The following is a 15,266-nucleotide window of genomic DNA, read 5'->3' on the forward strand; positions in this document are numbered from 1 at the left end:
AATTGAGGGAAGCTCGTTCCAGTCATTAATCACACTTTGCGTGAAAAAGACCCTTTTGGTTAGACTTTTGCATCTGGTTTTGAACAGAGTTGGAGCTTTACGGCCAGTCAACTTAATCAAAGATAATATAACTACGTACCCTAGATTGGAAATCAAGCTCCTTGCACGTAATGCAGGCTCTTACTGAGTTCCCGGCCAAAGATAATATAACTACGTACCCTAGATTGGAAATCAAGCAGGCTCTTACTGAGTTCCCGGCGGAAGTCGGAAAAAATGGCCTCCACAGTCTAAGCTTGGATTATATTAATCCAAGGTCTAAGAGCCGCTGCTGGCAGGGCTACCGACATCTAGTTAAAAAGTTTTAGTAAAAATTGCGCCGTGGTTTTTGACTTGCGGTTTTCAAGATACCAGATATTTTGGCGTTATATTGTTTTAAAACAATAATGGATCATGCCTGTAGTTCTAAAAAAAAAAATCTAATCGAAAGAAAACTAAAGGAGAGTAATATAATTTTGGGTTATCTATTGAAATTCCTTATTTCTCACCCTGCTATGGAGCCCGATTTTTCCGACTTCCGGCGCGAACTCAGTAAAAGCCTCACGAGAAAACGGGCTATCGAGAAACGCCAAGATTTCGAGTCTAGTACGTAATTATATTATGGTTACGTTCAGCAGCAGTCAACGAAAAAAAACCCGATGGATTTGATATTTTCCACCGATGAGCTTTTTCGTCATAATGACGTCGTAACTTGCTGAACGCTTTTATTCAGTCATCTGTGTTTTTTAAAATGCCGTAGCTTTTATAGTAGTTTTACGTCAGTCATCGGAAAAACCGACTCTTCCAGCCGATGACTTCAGTGAGTAACCGATGACTATCGTGACGTCAAAACCGGAAACGTGAAAAAGCGTACAGTAGGAAACCGATGTCACCGATTACTAATCGGTGAGTCCGATGAGCGCTGCTGAACGTAGCCTATCTTTGCTGGAATCATAGACCGTAAATATCCGTATTGTCCGTATTCACTCCCTTTGAAATATTTTATCTAGACTGTGGCTACGTTCAGCAGCAGTCAACGAAAAAAAAAAACCCGATGGATTTGATATTTTCCACCGATGAGAATTTTCGTCATAATGACGTCGTAAGTTGCTGAACGCTTTTATTCAGTCATCGGTGTTTTTTAAAATGGCGTTGCATTTATAGTAGTTTTACGTCAGTAATGACGTCAGTCATCGGAAAAACCGACTCTTCCAGCTTGGAGTAATAAAACAAGTATACAGGAGTTGCGGAGAGCTGCGAAATCGGTTTCGTCAGTGACCGTGAACTCGCGCGAGACGGAGGGGTTCAAACGCGACTAGCGCCAACTGCATTCGGGATTTTGTAACTATTCTCATTTTATAGCATTGTTTTCGCGTCGTCTGGTTTGTTTTATTCCTCCAAACAAATACGAGTCATTTTGGAAAAAGGTGCAAAGAATTTAGAAATGTTTCAAAACAAACCAGACGACGCGAAAACAATGATATAAAATGAGAATAGTTGCAAAATTCCGTATGCAGCTGGCGCTAGTCGCGTTTGAACCCCTCCGTCTCGCGCGAGTTCACGGTCACTGACGAAACCGATTTCGCAGCTCTCCGCAGCTCCTGTATACTTGTTTTATTCCTCCAAGCTTCCAGCATCGTGACGTCAAAACCGTACAGTAGGAAACCGAGGTGAGTCCGAAGAGCTCTGCTGAACGTATCCCGGATATACGTTTCCTATATCTATGGTCGTGACATCTTGTTTACATCTGGCAACACTAATTAGCGGATTTGATGTGAAGATAAAGACGGAACTAGATAAAAAAATCGTCCTTATAAATTTTATGTTTTCTTATCGATTTTTATTTAAATTAGAAAAATTTATTAAAATCAAATCATTTAATAACTGGAAGCTTCGTTTCTATCATAAGGTATATTTTCTACCCTTTTTTGTACTGAATGCGGTGACACGTTTGCAAAGGCCTAAAAATAGCACATGTTGATGTTGTAACCTACATGATGTAGGCAACAGTACAAATGCAGCAACTGTCACTAAAATTACATCATTTATATTAAATAGGAAAATATGACTGAAAAGCCAGAAAAGTCCACTTTATCGGAATTAAAACCATGGCCAGCATTTATTAATGAAAGAATTGAGCATTGGGATAAATTAAAATCTCAATATGAAGAAAACTTGGCTTCCAAACCAAAAGAAGTAATTAAAGTAACTCTACCTGATGGGAAAGAAGTTGATGGAACATCTTGGGAAACCTCCCCATACAAAGTTGCACAGGGAATTAGGTATATGGATTTACATTGAGACTTTAAATTATGTGAATTTTGATCAAATTAAAAATTTATAGCCAGGGGCTCGCTGATAATGTAGTTATTGCGAAAGTAAATGGTGAACTTTGGGACTTGGATAGACCTCTAGAGGGAGACTGTAAACTTCAATTATTAAAATTTGACGATGAAGAAGGGCAACAAGTTTTTTGGCATTCATCCGCCCATGTTTTAGGAGAAGCTATGGAGAGGCTTTATGGTGGTTGTTTATGTTATGGACCGCCTATTGAAAATGGGTTTTACTATGATATGTTTCTGGAAGAAAAAGGCGTATCTAGTGCTGATTTCCCAGTTGTGGAAAGTCTGATGAAGAATATTGTGAAAGAGAAACAGCCTTTTGAAAGATTAGAAATCTCGAAGGAGGATTTGCTTGAGATGTTTAAGGTGTCTTGTCACCTTTTCTTTCAATACATTGCATCTTTGCTTACTTATTCTCAACTTTTTTTAGTATAATCCATTCAAAGTCAGAATTTTGAATGAAAAAGTTAAAACAGCGACAACCACTGCCTACAGATGCGGCCCATTAATCGACTTGTGTCGAGGCCCACATGTCAGAAATACTGGAAAAATTAAAGCCTTACATGTTACTAAAGTATATATTATACTTTTATTTTTTTTGGAGCAACCCTTTAGTAACATAACCATTTCAGAGCTCTGCAACATATTGGGAAGGAAAAGCGGATGCGGAATCGTTACAGAGGATGTATGGAATTTCTTTCCCTGATAATAAGCAGCTTAAAGAGTGGCAAAAGTTTCAAGAAGAGGCTGCCAAAAGAGATCATCGTAAACTTGGAAGGGTATATTTTGATTTCTATTTATGTTATTTAATAATAACATACCTTTAATTTTATTTAGGATCAAGAATTATTTTTCTTTCATGAGCTCAGTCCTGGAAGCTGTTTCTTCCAGCCAAAAGGAGCTCATATATACAATACGTTAATAAATTTTATTAAGACCGAGTATAGGAAACGCGGATTTCAAGAGGTTGTTACCCCTAATATATACAATAGTAAGCTTTGGGAAACTTCAGGTCATTGGCAACATTACGCTGTGAGTTGTTTTAAATGTGGGGTTTTTTTTTTTATATAATTCTTTATTTTTTTTTATATATTTTTGACTTTTAGGAAAATATGTTTTCATTTGAATCTGAAAAAGAAACTTTTGCACTTAAACCAATGAATTGTCCTGGCCATTGGTACAATTTTTTATTTGGAATTGACTGTTATTTTATTAACTTATGCTTTTATTTAGTTTAATTTTTGATCATCGACCTCGCTCTTGGAGAGAACTGCCCGTAAGATTGGCTGATTTTGGAGTTTTGCATCGGAATGAACTCTCCGGTACCTTAACTGGTCTTACAAGAGTAAGACGTTTTCAACAGGATGATGCTCACATTTTTTGTGCTCCCGAGCAGGTATATTCCCAAAATTGATAGAAATTGTTGTGCAGTTGCTGTATTTTAAATTCCCTTTCTTTTTTGCCAGATTAAGCAAGAAATCGAAGGAGCTCTTGATTTCTTAAAATTTGTGTATGGAGTTTTCGGATTTACATTCCAATTGAAACTTTCCACACGTCCCGAGGATTTCCTCGGAGATATTGAAGTTTGGAATGATGCTGAAAAACAATTAGCTGAAAGTTTAGACGCAAAAGGGGAAAAGTGGATACTCAATCCTGGAGATGGTGCTTTTTATGGGCCCAAGGTACACTTCTCTCGGGTTATTTTGTACTTAATTAATATAATTATAGAATTTCCATTTTTAGATTGATATAACTATCAGTGATGCTTTGAAACGACAACATCAATGCGCAACAATTCAACTAGATTTTCAACTTCCTATCCGTTTCAATTTACAATACACAACTAGGTAATTTACTATTAATTAATGTCTTTGTTAAACTTTTTTTTTTAATTTTTATTATTTCATGTATAGTGAAACTGGCGAGAAGAAAAGGCCGGTTATAATACATAGAGCTATTTTGGGATCCGTAGAGCGTATGATTGCCATCTTGACTGAAAATTTTGGAGGCAAATGGTAATTTTAATTTTAATTCCGCCATGCATAATATTTTTAAAATAATTCATTTCTAGGCCTTTTTGGCTTTCACCGAGGCAAGCTATTGTCGTTCCTGTTGGGCCACCGTTCGATGATTACGCTCAAGATGTAAGTTTTGTTAATTTCTAAAACTTAGGTTTAATATTTACAAACTAGGTAAAAATAGGTTTAAAATTTCCTTTTGAACTAGGTGAAAAATAAAGTTTTTGAAGCTGGATTTTTGTGCGATGTCGATCTTGATCCAGGAAATACCATGAATAAGAAGATCAGAAATGCTCAGCTAGCCCAATATAACTTCATTTTTGGTTAGTTGGTGACAGGTGTTAAACTATTTATTAGACTCATTTAAAACTAATCTTTACTTTAGTTGTTGGAGAAAAGGAAAAATCATCTGGAAATGTGAATGTTCGAACCAGAGATAATAAGGTACATGGAGAATTCAGTGTTGAGGAAGTGATTCAGAGATTTCAACGGCTAAAGGATGAGCACACTATAAACTCGGAAGAGGCCTTTTAAGATAACAATTACGCTTTATTTATTGACCAATATATTTCCAAATTAAATGCTTCAAAATTTCAATAAATTAAAAAGAATGACTAAGGAATTCTGTATAAAAATTCTCCATCATCACTGTAGAAACTATCATTGACTTTATAGATTGCCCCTTCCTTAAACTTTGATTTTGGGATTATTATTTTCTCCCTCCATATTACATTTTCTCCCATTGGATGTTGGTAACCAGTGTATGGGCTATACACATAAGCGTTGTCCGAATCGATAGTCAACTCTAAAGGTTCATTATATTTTGATTCCTTTTTTGAATGATTCTCTTCATTTATTTCAGTAACTTTAGGCATTTTGTCAATATTCCACATAGTAGCTGAGATATTTGTTAATTTACTTTCATAATTTTGTTTGTATTCATCTTGATTGTTGACATTCTTTAAGGATTTACTTGCAAGTTCATTGGTGTAAGTTGAGCTTTTGTTGGTTAAGTGCGCTTCTCGAATGTTAAGTATATTTGTTTCTTTGGTAGAAACAATTTCAGGATTTGGCTTATTAAGGTATGGTTTAATAATTGCCAGAAATTCTCCAATTTGTTTCGGAGTTCCTTCGGAAATTTCAATTTGATTCAAGGTTCCTTGGGGAAATTTTTTATTGGGCATTGAAAGAGACGGGTTTAGTTTGCCTTCCTTTTGAAGTTGAAGCAATTCTGGTTTCACACCTTTAAGGTTTCCTGACATTAATAATTTCCAATTTTTAGTGACTAATGCATCATTTCTTTTTTTCCATTCTTCTGTAACATTTCGTAATGCCTTGTAACTTTTCAATAATTTCTAAAAAGAAAAGAAATGAATTTATTTATGCATAGTTTAGGGTCAGACCTAAATATCTTTACTTTAACTCCTGTAACACTAATAGGGAAACTCTCTGAGAGTCTTTCTGGTGTCCACTCATCAGGGTCTAAGTTGTGTAGATAATAAATTTGATCTCTAGCTGCCCATGATAGTAAGCACGGCTCTTTGGGTATTTTGAAGTAAGCTCTCTCTATAGTTTTACGTCTAATCATACTCCTATGGAGACGCTCTTCCCTAAAAAATAATTTTTTTTTAGTGTAGGTAATTGATTCCCTAGTGCTCAACGTTACAAACGTTTGGTGTTGTGAGTGAAAGGCTTCAGGGTTATTGATAACACGCATATAATCATCTTCGTTAAAATCTTCATCATTTGTCGTTGAAGCTCGCCTATCAACAAAATCTGATAAAACTGATTCTTTGAGACCTAATTCTAAGTCAAAAGCATCAGATTTTTTATTAACCAATTGGTTTATTGGTCTAGAACGTCTTATTTTAACGCTAACGGGTTTTAAACTATTGTCATTAACTATGTTACTTGCCCTTGCGTAAAATCGTACTTGAAGTAAAAATGGCCTTAAAATTCCTCTCATTTTTCCACAAATGTAACGATTTTCAAAATATTAAACGACAGTAATTTGTGGACCTGCCTTCATACCACGTGCTCATTGAATAAGACCATTTTTTGCAGTCTTTTGCAGAATATTGCTTTTGCCGGGGGGCAGAATAACGAGAATGGATATAAGTTGGTGGATATAGCAATGAGCCTGCGCACCAAACTTTGGTCAGAAGTATCGCCGCCTACCGACGGAGTTTTAAATCTAATGTGTGAAAACTGTCTGCTCTTTCAAAATTATCTCGATATAAGAGGTGAATGTTTCAGTTAAAGAACGTTCATATTAAAAAGTCGTCTGCTATTTCTTCACACATTTATTTTACAGGTATTAAAGTAGATGGCGCCATCTTTTCTAAGCTCGAAGCCTATAGCTTTATAAAGTTATTATACCAAGTTATTATACTAACATGTATGATGTACTTCTGATTGAAGTAGTCCAAAACAAGCTGGCCAAGAAGTTACAAATGAGACCGTACATACATATTTATTTACCTTTTGAGTTTAAAAACCCCTTTCCGCCACGGTGTTCAGGGAAAAGCCTACTACCAGGTCTTAATCTGCATAAAAGGAACTGTTTACACTAGTAAATAATTACTAAGATCTTTGCTTATAGGGCCATACGCATACCGTTTCATTATCTCATTAAAACGTGTAAACGCGAACGTCTATGACGCTGGAACCAAAATAGGGAAGAGACGTAGACGTTTCCGTTTTCACAAATCGCTAAACCTGTCTAATAATACAGAAAAATGCTCCGTCAATGGTTGTTTTGAATTTTTAATTACGTCTCTAGTTTCACTCCCCATTTTTGGAACGCTGCGCCATCTAGCCTTTTTTAAAACTTTACTATTTGAATCTGGTGCGCATGATGTGAAGGCTCATTGCTGTGTACACCAACCTATATCCATTCTTGTTATTCTCCCCCCCCCCCCGCTGAGTTTCAATAATATCTTACACGTCACAAATGCGCAGTTAGACGAAAGAGTAGACCATGGTACTTTGACGTCATACCTCAGCGTGGCCTCTGTGACCCGTGACGTCAGCTTGGGCTTCCCTTTGTTGTGACAAGTATTCTACCTCATTGCAAGTACCATACTGATAGTTCATTTTAAAACCGATAGATGGCGGTGGGGTTATTTGAAACCCGCTTGTTGGTTTATTTATACCACTAAATTTCAAATTCCATCTGATATATCCGTGGGGTATTTTTTATTCGTTAGGAGTTAAGCGTTCATAAACAAAGCTATTAATTACTTGTATGTTTTTCATTTCCTCATTTTTTCGATAAGGTTTTATTTACTTTACACTAATATCTCAGTTTATTTTTGACCAAATAAGCTTGACTAAAAAATGTCATATTGCTTGTCTAATTTAAAATAATGAATATTCAAATATAAACAGGGTAACGCCTATTAAAAAAAGCTAAATTATGAACCACAGAAGTTTTATTGAATCGGAAAATAAATATTTATTCAAATTAAATTGAGGCAATTTTCCCATTGTTCAAAGAAATTATAAATTATATTACTCATCAAATCGCGGTAATCCCCGTTTAGTAATAACATTCTGACGCGTTATCATTATTTGAGTTTTCCTTTACTCTAACGATTTCTACGCAGACTTTACCTCATCCACGCGTATCTCTCGAGTATCAGGCGAATCGCGCTTAAGGGGCTGCCGCAAATCTCTTTAAAACACTAACCGGAAGTAATGAGTGGAACGTCATGTAGAAAGTCTCGTATTCGATTGGCGCGTGCCTCTCTGCCGGAAACTCTCGCGTATTCCTCTCGCGTTTCGACGCTAGCAGCGCCTGCATTTATTGAATGGCGACTTCGGCGTTGCTATTTTTTACGGCGTGTAGCGCGCCTCTATCTTCGATTACAATAACAGTAATTATTAGCCTAGGTTGAATTTTCCGCTCTTTACAATAGCGAATGCCGTGTCTGTTTGCGTTCGGTTTTCGGAGCTCCTTAGCTCGTTTCCCTCTGGCTCTCGGGAACGGCGTTCGTTCGCCCGAAGAAATTGTTCCCCTCCGACGTGCCGATTTTTGCCGGCTTTCGTCTCCAGCGAAAGGAGGTCATATCGTAGGCAGGGCCGTCAGAGTTCGCGTCGAGAAAATATTACGACTCCGCGTTTCGTTCGGTAATTGCTAGTTTTATTTACGCGGAAAGATAGGCCGCGTATTTGATCGCGGAGACGGCGTTGTGACATTAGCGAAACCGGCGGGCTATCGAGAACGCCTGCGCGTTAGGCCTATCCTCGTCTCGTCGCCATGGAAGACGTTACCGGCTTTCCACCACCGATGACTCCCGGGATCGGAAAGTTCGGCCCTTGGGACTACGTGGTTTTCGGTTTCATGCTGTGCGTGTCAGCCGGTATCGGCGTATTTTACGCCTGGAAGGGTCGACGCAATCAAACTAATCGCGAATTCTTGATGGCCGACAATGAACTGGGACCTTTTCCCGTGGCCATGTCCCTCTTGGCCAGTTTCCAGTCGGCGGTTACCGTTCTGGGCATTCCGGCTCAGATGTACGCTTACGGCACCCAACACTGGGCAGTGGTCATTTCGGCCATCATAGCGGTCATCATCACCGACAGAATATTCCTACCCATGTTCTTCAACGTCAACGTTACCAGCGTCAACGAGGTAAAACTCATTTTTACCATGTTTCGCCCATTCCTCAATGTCTTAGCCATTCCACAGCCGTAAATCTTAGATCTCCGCGTCATTTATGGTACGAATAGACCTAATTTTACCATTAAATATCAAACCGTACCGTTAAAAAACTAGAAATAGAACGAAAACGCGATACATTCGGGCCCTTAAGCCTTGGCGAGACGGTAAAGCACGTGAGGATTCGTCGCCAAAAACAATCGATTCTAATCTAATGGCGAAAGTCTTGCGCAATCGGTCCTTTTGAGGTTAACCCATCCTTTTTTAACTTTATATAATTCGTTACGTCAAACGAGGTTATATAAAACTACCCTTTTTAAATTCTAGTTTATCGAAAAAGAAAAATGTTTACCGTAGTCTGGCAGAACCGAGTTAATCGTTTAAATTGTTTCACTTGGAAGGAATTTTGTAATCGGCGTGCCAACCAACGGCCTCTCGAAGTTTTGTTTTCTCTGAAGGAAAACCGGTCAGCCGCTCGACGCTTATATACCCGGGCTGACCCGTTTCTGCCCGTAGTCGAGACACGTGCACGAAGACCTTTTTTATATAGATAATTATTTATCTACGAACGAGTTAAAAATCATTTTGTACGATTTATCTAACCTGTTCTCTAGGTTGGAATTAACATAATCTGGCACGTGCTATTGAGATGAACTTAAGTTTGTCCCGAAATCTAATTCCAAGAATGTCATTATTTTTTATTTTTTGCTTCAGGGCCACTTTTACTTAATAGGGCTGCGGCCTTATCTATAAGCTTCACTAGTACCATTAGGTCCAAAAAAATAGTTAGCTAAAGGAGGATCGAATTTTAGATAGCTCGTCCCCTACCGTCTCGTGACTCGGGCGTACCTTCCCGCTACTCAAAACACGTGATTCCGTGGCCCCCCACCCTCAAAATTAACCCGATTCTGTAACCCCTTTCAAGCAACGTTTTGCGAAATTTTCTTTGTAACCGTTATAATTTTTTTCACGGTCATACCTATAATTTAAACGGCGTACATTTCAAATCTGTTGTATATTTAAAAAAAAGACTCGTGATCACGATAGTCACGAGTTTATTTACCAAAAAATCGCTTATATTTAATTTTAAAATCGTGGCTCGAATTGATTAGTCGCTGATTGGAAAGTTTTTACTCACCTTGGTTCTCTAGAGAATCAGCTGACTTTATTCCCACCGTTGAATTTTTAACCCTTAATTTTTACTGCCATTACTTACTCAGTTTTTTTTATTTTCGAGCTTTTATTACATCCAATTTTTGAGAATACGGGGAAATAGCTAAACTTTGCCAAACGTAGTAAAAATTGTCCTTCGTTTGGTACGCGTATAATTTGATTTAGTCTTTTAACGGTAGGTATTTTGATTTAGTCTTTTAACGGTAGGTATTTTGATACAGAAACGACTACGCTCAATAGTTGTTTCTATAAAATAAAATATGTTGCTCTTAGGTCACAAGACACGACTTTATTAGTTATATTCTTCGCGTGCGCGCTAGAAAAACCTATAGTCCACGCAATACAATCCAGTCGGCCATAGTTGTGTCTATTTTGTCAGAATTCTAACTCAGAAAAGTTTCATTCTGAGAAACTAGACACTTCTTCTAACCGGAAATAGAATCATTGGTTTTTGACCATTCTGAGCCAAATAGTCGGATAGAAATTATATTTAACGTGTTATGTGGTGCCTTTGGTATTAGCCTAGCTTATTATTGATTTTTAATGTCTAACAGTTATTTCAGTATCTACTCATTCGAAACTGCGCTCTAGAGCCAAGGCCTAACAGAAACACGTGCTTTTTGGTTTTGATTTTTTAGATGAATTTTATGCGGCAAAGAATTCTTAGTAAAAGAAACGCGCCTCTTTCGAATCTTACAATAGGAATTTTTCTGACTCTGAAAAAATCTTTTTGTCAGAACACCGTATGACCAACCCATTTTATAAATAAAAAGAAAATCGAAAATTCTGTTAATTTTTTTAAAAATTTAATTGATGTACTTCGATGTGAAGAATTGATAAAACAACACTAGTTAATTATTTATTATTGAAATTATTATATTAAACCTCGTGTATGCCTGTAAGAAAATTTTTGTTAAGTAATATATATAGCTAGAGTTATCCGCTTGAAACATGTTGAACGATCTCATTAATTAGTGTACTACTTCCTTATTAAAACTATTAAATTGAGAAAATATGGTATCCCTACGCCGTTTCATTTCACGTCGTTAGTAATACTGGCGGTAAATGTTCCACTGGAAAAATAGCCCCCCGAACCTACGAAGATACAAGTTTCGTTTCTTCATTTTACGTCGTTAGTATTACTTTCGGTAAATGTTCCACTGGAAAAATAGTTCCCCGAACCTACTAAGATACGTTTCGTTTCTTCATTTTACGTCGTTAGTATTACTTTCGGTAAATGTTCCACTAGAAAAATAGCACCCCGAACCTACTAAGATACGTTTCATTTCTTCATTTTACGTTGTTAGTATTACTTTCGGTAAATGTTCCACTAGAAAAATAGCACCCCGAACCTACGAATATACAAGTTTCATTTCTTCATTTTACGTTGTTAGTATTACTTTCGGTAAATGTTCCACTGGAAAAATAGCCCCTCGAACCTACGAAGATACGCGTTTCATTTTTGTAGAATAGTTTGATACTTCCCTCATGAGAAAAATATTAACTTCAGGTGTTAAGTATTTCTAAAGATTCGTGTGATGTCTTAAAATGAAACCAAAGACGCTTTCATAACAACAGTATTCTTTATTAGACAACAGTAACGTTAAATCCAGCATTGATCCGGATTATCATTTTAACACGTATAGAAACAACAGTACACAGCTTTTTTTTTGAAGCCACAGAAAGGTCCCCGTAAACGCGCAAATAATGTCAGGGATAGTCGAAGCTCAAGGCTTACATTGTTTAGTTTCTTTTTACGATAAAATCGCTTAAAATATCTGGAAATTCGATGGCTTTTGTTTCGGTAATTTCGCTGAATATAAAGAAAAACATTTACTCCACAAAAATACGGTATACAATATTCTCGAAAAAATATACATTTTCGTTTTTATCTGTTATATGGTTCCACAATCTTTCGTACTCATATTTTTATTACAGTTTCATCTTTTTGATAAAAGATACTCTCTCCGTGGTATAGTATCATTACTAACGCCTTCATAAATGGTATAATTTCACTATCTTATCATTTAAGTTATATTAACAATATGGGCAAGCCGAGATGATCAGGCAATTTAAGCTTATTTGAAGCGTATTCACGAGACTTCGGCACGCCTAGAAAAAGCCCGCGAAAGCTCCCACGTCCGAACGTGAGGCGCTTAAACTAGCGTACGAATGTAAAAATTCGATGTAACAATATACAAGCAGCGTGTGAAAAAAATCTTATCTTTAAAATACTGAACAAATTATAGATTTTGGCACTTTTCATGTTTTAATCAAGGTAGAAGGTGGTTTCATAATTTTTGGCATTCCAAGCTATAGGTGACCGCTGAGCAGCAATTTTTTTTAACTCAAAGCGCGTAATGACAAAATATCCCAAAAATAAATAATAGATCGAATATAAAAATAAATAAAGTTGTATACTAACGAGTATTAACCGAAGGGGAACCTGTCCAAGAGATAGATGAGGGGATGTTTCAACGGGTGTTGAGATGGAAGGCGAACTGTTGAGTGCGTTTGACGCGGCCGACGCCGCTCAGTTTCTTATCAAGGTCAGGAATTCTTCTCTGGTCTTCTGATCCTCCCGGAAAACTCCGAGCATGCAACTGGTGGTGGTTTTGCTGTTGTACTTTTGCACTCCGCGCATGACCATACACATGTGGGTAGCCTCGATCACCACCCCGACTCCGGCGGGACCGATGGCTTGCGTGATGGCCTGGGCCACTTGTTTGGTTAACCTCTCCTGGACCTGTAGTCTCCTGCTGAAAACTTCGACGATCCGGGCTAGTTTGCTAAGCCCCACCACCTTCCTGGTCGGCAAGTAACCGATGGACACCTTCCCGATGAAGGGGACCAAATGGTGCTCGCACATGGAGAACATTTCGATGTCCTTGACGATGACCATCTCGTCGTGGTCGACGTCGAAGATGGCGTCGTTGACCACGTCCTGGATCTTCTGGTTGTAGCCCTGGGTGAAGTACAACAGGGCTTTGGCCGCTCGTTCCGGAGTTTTGACGAGTCCGTCCCGGTCCGGATCTTCGCCGATTTCGGTCAGCAGGAGACGATAGGCGCCCGACAGGGTTTCCAGTTGATCTTGACCTCCGGATTCACTCTCGCGGCGGACGTCGAAGTCGTCGCTCGGGAACTGCGTCAAATTATTACCGACGTCGTTCTTGAGCATGGTGCCGTTGAAGGGTCGTTCCTTGTTGGAGTGAGAGTCCAGCGACCATCCGCGTTCCTTCATCGTGATTTGCTTGCTCATGTTTCCAGAGATTTCCACCGAGAGGATTGGGAGAGACTGGATCAGCGTGAGTGTCTGGCTACTTCTAGTTCCCAACTCGCTTCTGGAGAGAGTGCGCGCCCAAGATTGCGCTTCGGGAGTTGCGAGCGACTTTCCTCTCGGCCTCCCCCCCCGCCCCCCATTTCCCTACACCCCGGAGTTCGACATCAATCGACACTGCTGTCAAAGGCGGGCCGTCGCCTCAATCGCGCCCTTCCTCGAAGTCGAGTGACCTCCTCCGGGTTTCCGATCGTCCTTCCATAGATACATTTCTTAACCCGCGTGATCCGCTCTCACTTTAATTACCTAAAACCCGTTGGAAACCTAAAAAATTAAGAAATTGAATAAATTTCTCGCGCCGTTCTATACCAATCACGCCTTTTATCTGGCGCGAGGTTTAATCTTTGGGATGACGTTATCGAAGAGCGTTGCTTAACCAGCCGTTTAGCGGGTAATTAGAAACTCCAACCGAAGGTCTATCTCTTTCGCGCGAGTAATCAATCTAATATCGATTAAAATCCCAAAATTATCGCTCGATTCCGTGATGCAAATTTCTGGCATTATTACTTCAATATTGCTTCTAACGCGTTTACGTGTTCAGACTGTTTAATAAAAATGCCGTTCTCTCCCGTTGATATCCTGAACGTATTTAATGAGTTCGCGGGAAACTAGTTTATCCCACTTTATCCATTGTACTCGACGAGGAAATCATTTTCAATTTACATTTTTTTTATTTGTCGTATTTCACCTAATCCGAATTTCGCTTTTCCTTTGGAATGACTGAAAACCAGTTTCCGTTCGAACGAAAGTTGATCGTATCGCGTGTCATAAATACGTCATTAGCCTATTAAAAGGAACGTCCATATTTTCATTATTAAAAAAAACACACTATTTTTATAGCCTTGACATTAATACGGAATAACTTCCATCGCGAGTTTATAATATGTTTATCCGCCTACGCCATAAATATTAAAAAAATTACCTTGGCGCAGTTTTCATCACGGTGTTTATTTTTGCGTCTATAAGGATGTAAAATTTAAGATTAAAACTAGGTAAAGATATTTACTAATTAATAAACCATATTTTCCCCATGGTACTAGAAAGTCGGTATTTGATTTTGTTTCTTCCGAAAGTTATTTTGAAAAGTAAGAGTGTTTCCAACGTATAATTTGAGTTGTATACTTATGGTAATAGACATATTATAAACTTGTGGTTGCGCTTTATAAGCGAAAATATCGTTTAACGGTTTATATTAAGTCGTAAATTTGATTAAAGGCTTCGAAATATGAAGGGTCTTCGAGGGGTTCATTTATTGAAGGGTCAGTCGTCGACATTCTTAACTGAGAAGCTCTTATCGCAGTTTCCGAGAAGTTGAGAAATAGTATGACGTAATTCGTGACGTCGGGTATAAATATCGTCGTAGAAAATTCAATCGAAACTTTTTCCTTTTAAAGCGCTTCTTTTGAACTCGGGCGAAACGCCGTCGGAGAGTCTGAGTAGACGTTCGCCGCTCTTCGGGATTCTAATGGCGTTCGAGGGTTGCGGCGAACGGCGAAGGCAGTAACGTTAGCTGGTGGCATGGGTGAAGAATCGGAGCGTATGGCTGGGACCGGAAGTCGTAGGAAGAGCTTCCTCTTGGAAGACTCGAGTCTGTCCGTATGGTGTAGACTATTTCGCGGCAACTCAATAGATTTTGGGGTCGCGGGTCGATAAAGGGGAATATCCCGGTTACCTTTCCGAAACTGCGCTTTCTTGCG

The 15,266-nt window shown here is 38.5% G+C and overlaps 4 protein-coding genes across 5 annotated transcripts in view; 2 read left to right on the plus strand and 2 right to left on the minus strand.

Annotated features, from left to right (window-relative positions):
• Positions 1–1,799: 1,799 nt before the first annotated feature.
• ThrRS (threonine--tRNA ligase) lies at positions 1,800–5,018 on the plus strand. Its single transcript, XM_090162554.1, has 14 exons — positions 1,800–1,945; positions 2,095–2,318; positions 2,381–2,744; positions 2,809–2,952; positions 3,011–3,157; positions 3,216–3,410; positions 3,485–3,555; positions 3,612–3,774; positions 3,845–4,060; positions 4,122–4,225; positions 4,292–4,393; positions 4,450–4,522; positions 4,605–4,719; positions 4,782–5,018. Exons 1-14 carry the CDS (start codon positions 1,859–1,861, stop codon positions 4,928–4,930), a joined length of 2,154 nt encoding a protein of 717 aa, XP_090018680.1. The 5' UTR covers positions 1,800–1,858; the 3' UTR covers positions 4,931–5,018.
• On the minus strand, positions 4,983–6,495 carry LOC149922325 (uncharacterized). Its single transcript, XM_090162555.1, has 3 exons — positions 6,067–6,495; positions 5,814–6,006; positions 4,983–5,751 (listed from the first exon to the last, which is right to left on the minus strand). The coding sequence occupies exons 1-3, from the start codon at positions 6,360–6,362 to the stop codon at positions 5,011–5,013; spliced, it is 1,230 nt and encodes a 409-aa protein (XP_090018681.1). The 5' UTR covers positions 6,363–6,495; the 3' UTR covers positions 4,983–5,010.
• A 1,683-nt stretch (positions 6,496–8,178) lies between these two features.
• The window catches only part of LOC149922326 (sodium-coupled monocarboxylate transporter 1-like), a 30,266-nt gene continuing 23,178 nt past the window's right edge, over positions 8,179–15,266 (plus strand). Inside the window, exon 1 of one of the 2 annotated variants that reach the window (XM_090163987.1) lies at positions 8,179–9,032. In XM_090163987.1, coding sequence (XP_090020113.1) covers positions 8,658–9,032 — 375 coding nt within the window. In that variant the 5' untranslated portion in view covers positions 8,179–8,657. The remainder of the gene's footprint in view (positions 9,033–15,266) is intronic. The other variant, XM_090163986.1, reaches the window with a different exon arrangement.
• Pu (GTP cyclohydrolase punch) lies at positions 11,828–14,517 on the minus strand. The gene is made up of 2 exons (XM_090163990.1): positions 14,492–14,517; positions 11,828–13,833 (listed from the first exon to the last, which is right to left on the minus strand). Exon 2 carries the CDS (start codon positions 13,489–13,491, stop codon positions 12,766–12,768), a length of 726 nt encoding a protein of 241 aa, XP_090020116.1. The 5' UTR covers positions 13,492–13,833; positions 14,492–14,517; the 3' UTR covers positions 11,828–12,765.

Source organism: Leiobunum rupestre, chromosome 11 (genome assembly GCF_980474605.1).
Source record: "Leiobunum rupestre chromosome 11, qqLeiRupe1.1.hap1, whole genome shotgun sequence".
NCBI classification, from domain to species: Eukaryota; Metazoa; Arthropoda; class Arachnida; order Opiliones; family Sclerosomatidae; genus Leiobunum; species Leiobunum rupestre.

Excerpts from the sequence above, each read along its gene's own strand:
- LOC149922325 (XM_090162555.1), bottom strand. The coding sequence starts at position 6,362 with ATGAGAGGAATTTTAAGGCCATTTTTACTTCAAGTACGATTTTACGCA. Across the intron at positions 6,007-6,066 it reads TTTCACTCACAACACCAAAC|GGAAGAGCGTCTCCATAGGA; the intron begins GTTTGTAACGTT and ends ATTATTTTTTAG. Across the intron at positions 5,752-5,813 it reads TTAGTGTTACAGGAGTTAAA|AAATTATTGAAAAGTTACAA; the intron begins GTAAAGATATTT and ends TTTTCTTTTTAG.
- Pu (XM_090163990.1), bottom strand. The coding sequence starts at position 13,491 with ATGAGCAAGCAAATCACGATGAAGGAACGCGGATGGTCGCTGGACTCT.
- ThrRS (XM_090162554.1), top strand. The coding sequence starts at position 1,859 with ATGTTTTCTTATCGATTTTTATTTAAATTAGAAAAATTTATTAAAATC. Across the intron at positions 3,158-3,215 it reads ATCATCGTAAACTTGGAAGG|GATCAAGAATTATTTTTCTT; the intron begins GTATATTTTGAT and ends AATTTTATTTAG. Across the intron at positions 3,411-3,484 it reads GTCATTGGCAACATTACGCT|GAAAATATGTTTTCATTTGA; the intron begins GTGAGTTGTTTT and ends TTTGACTTTTAG.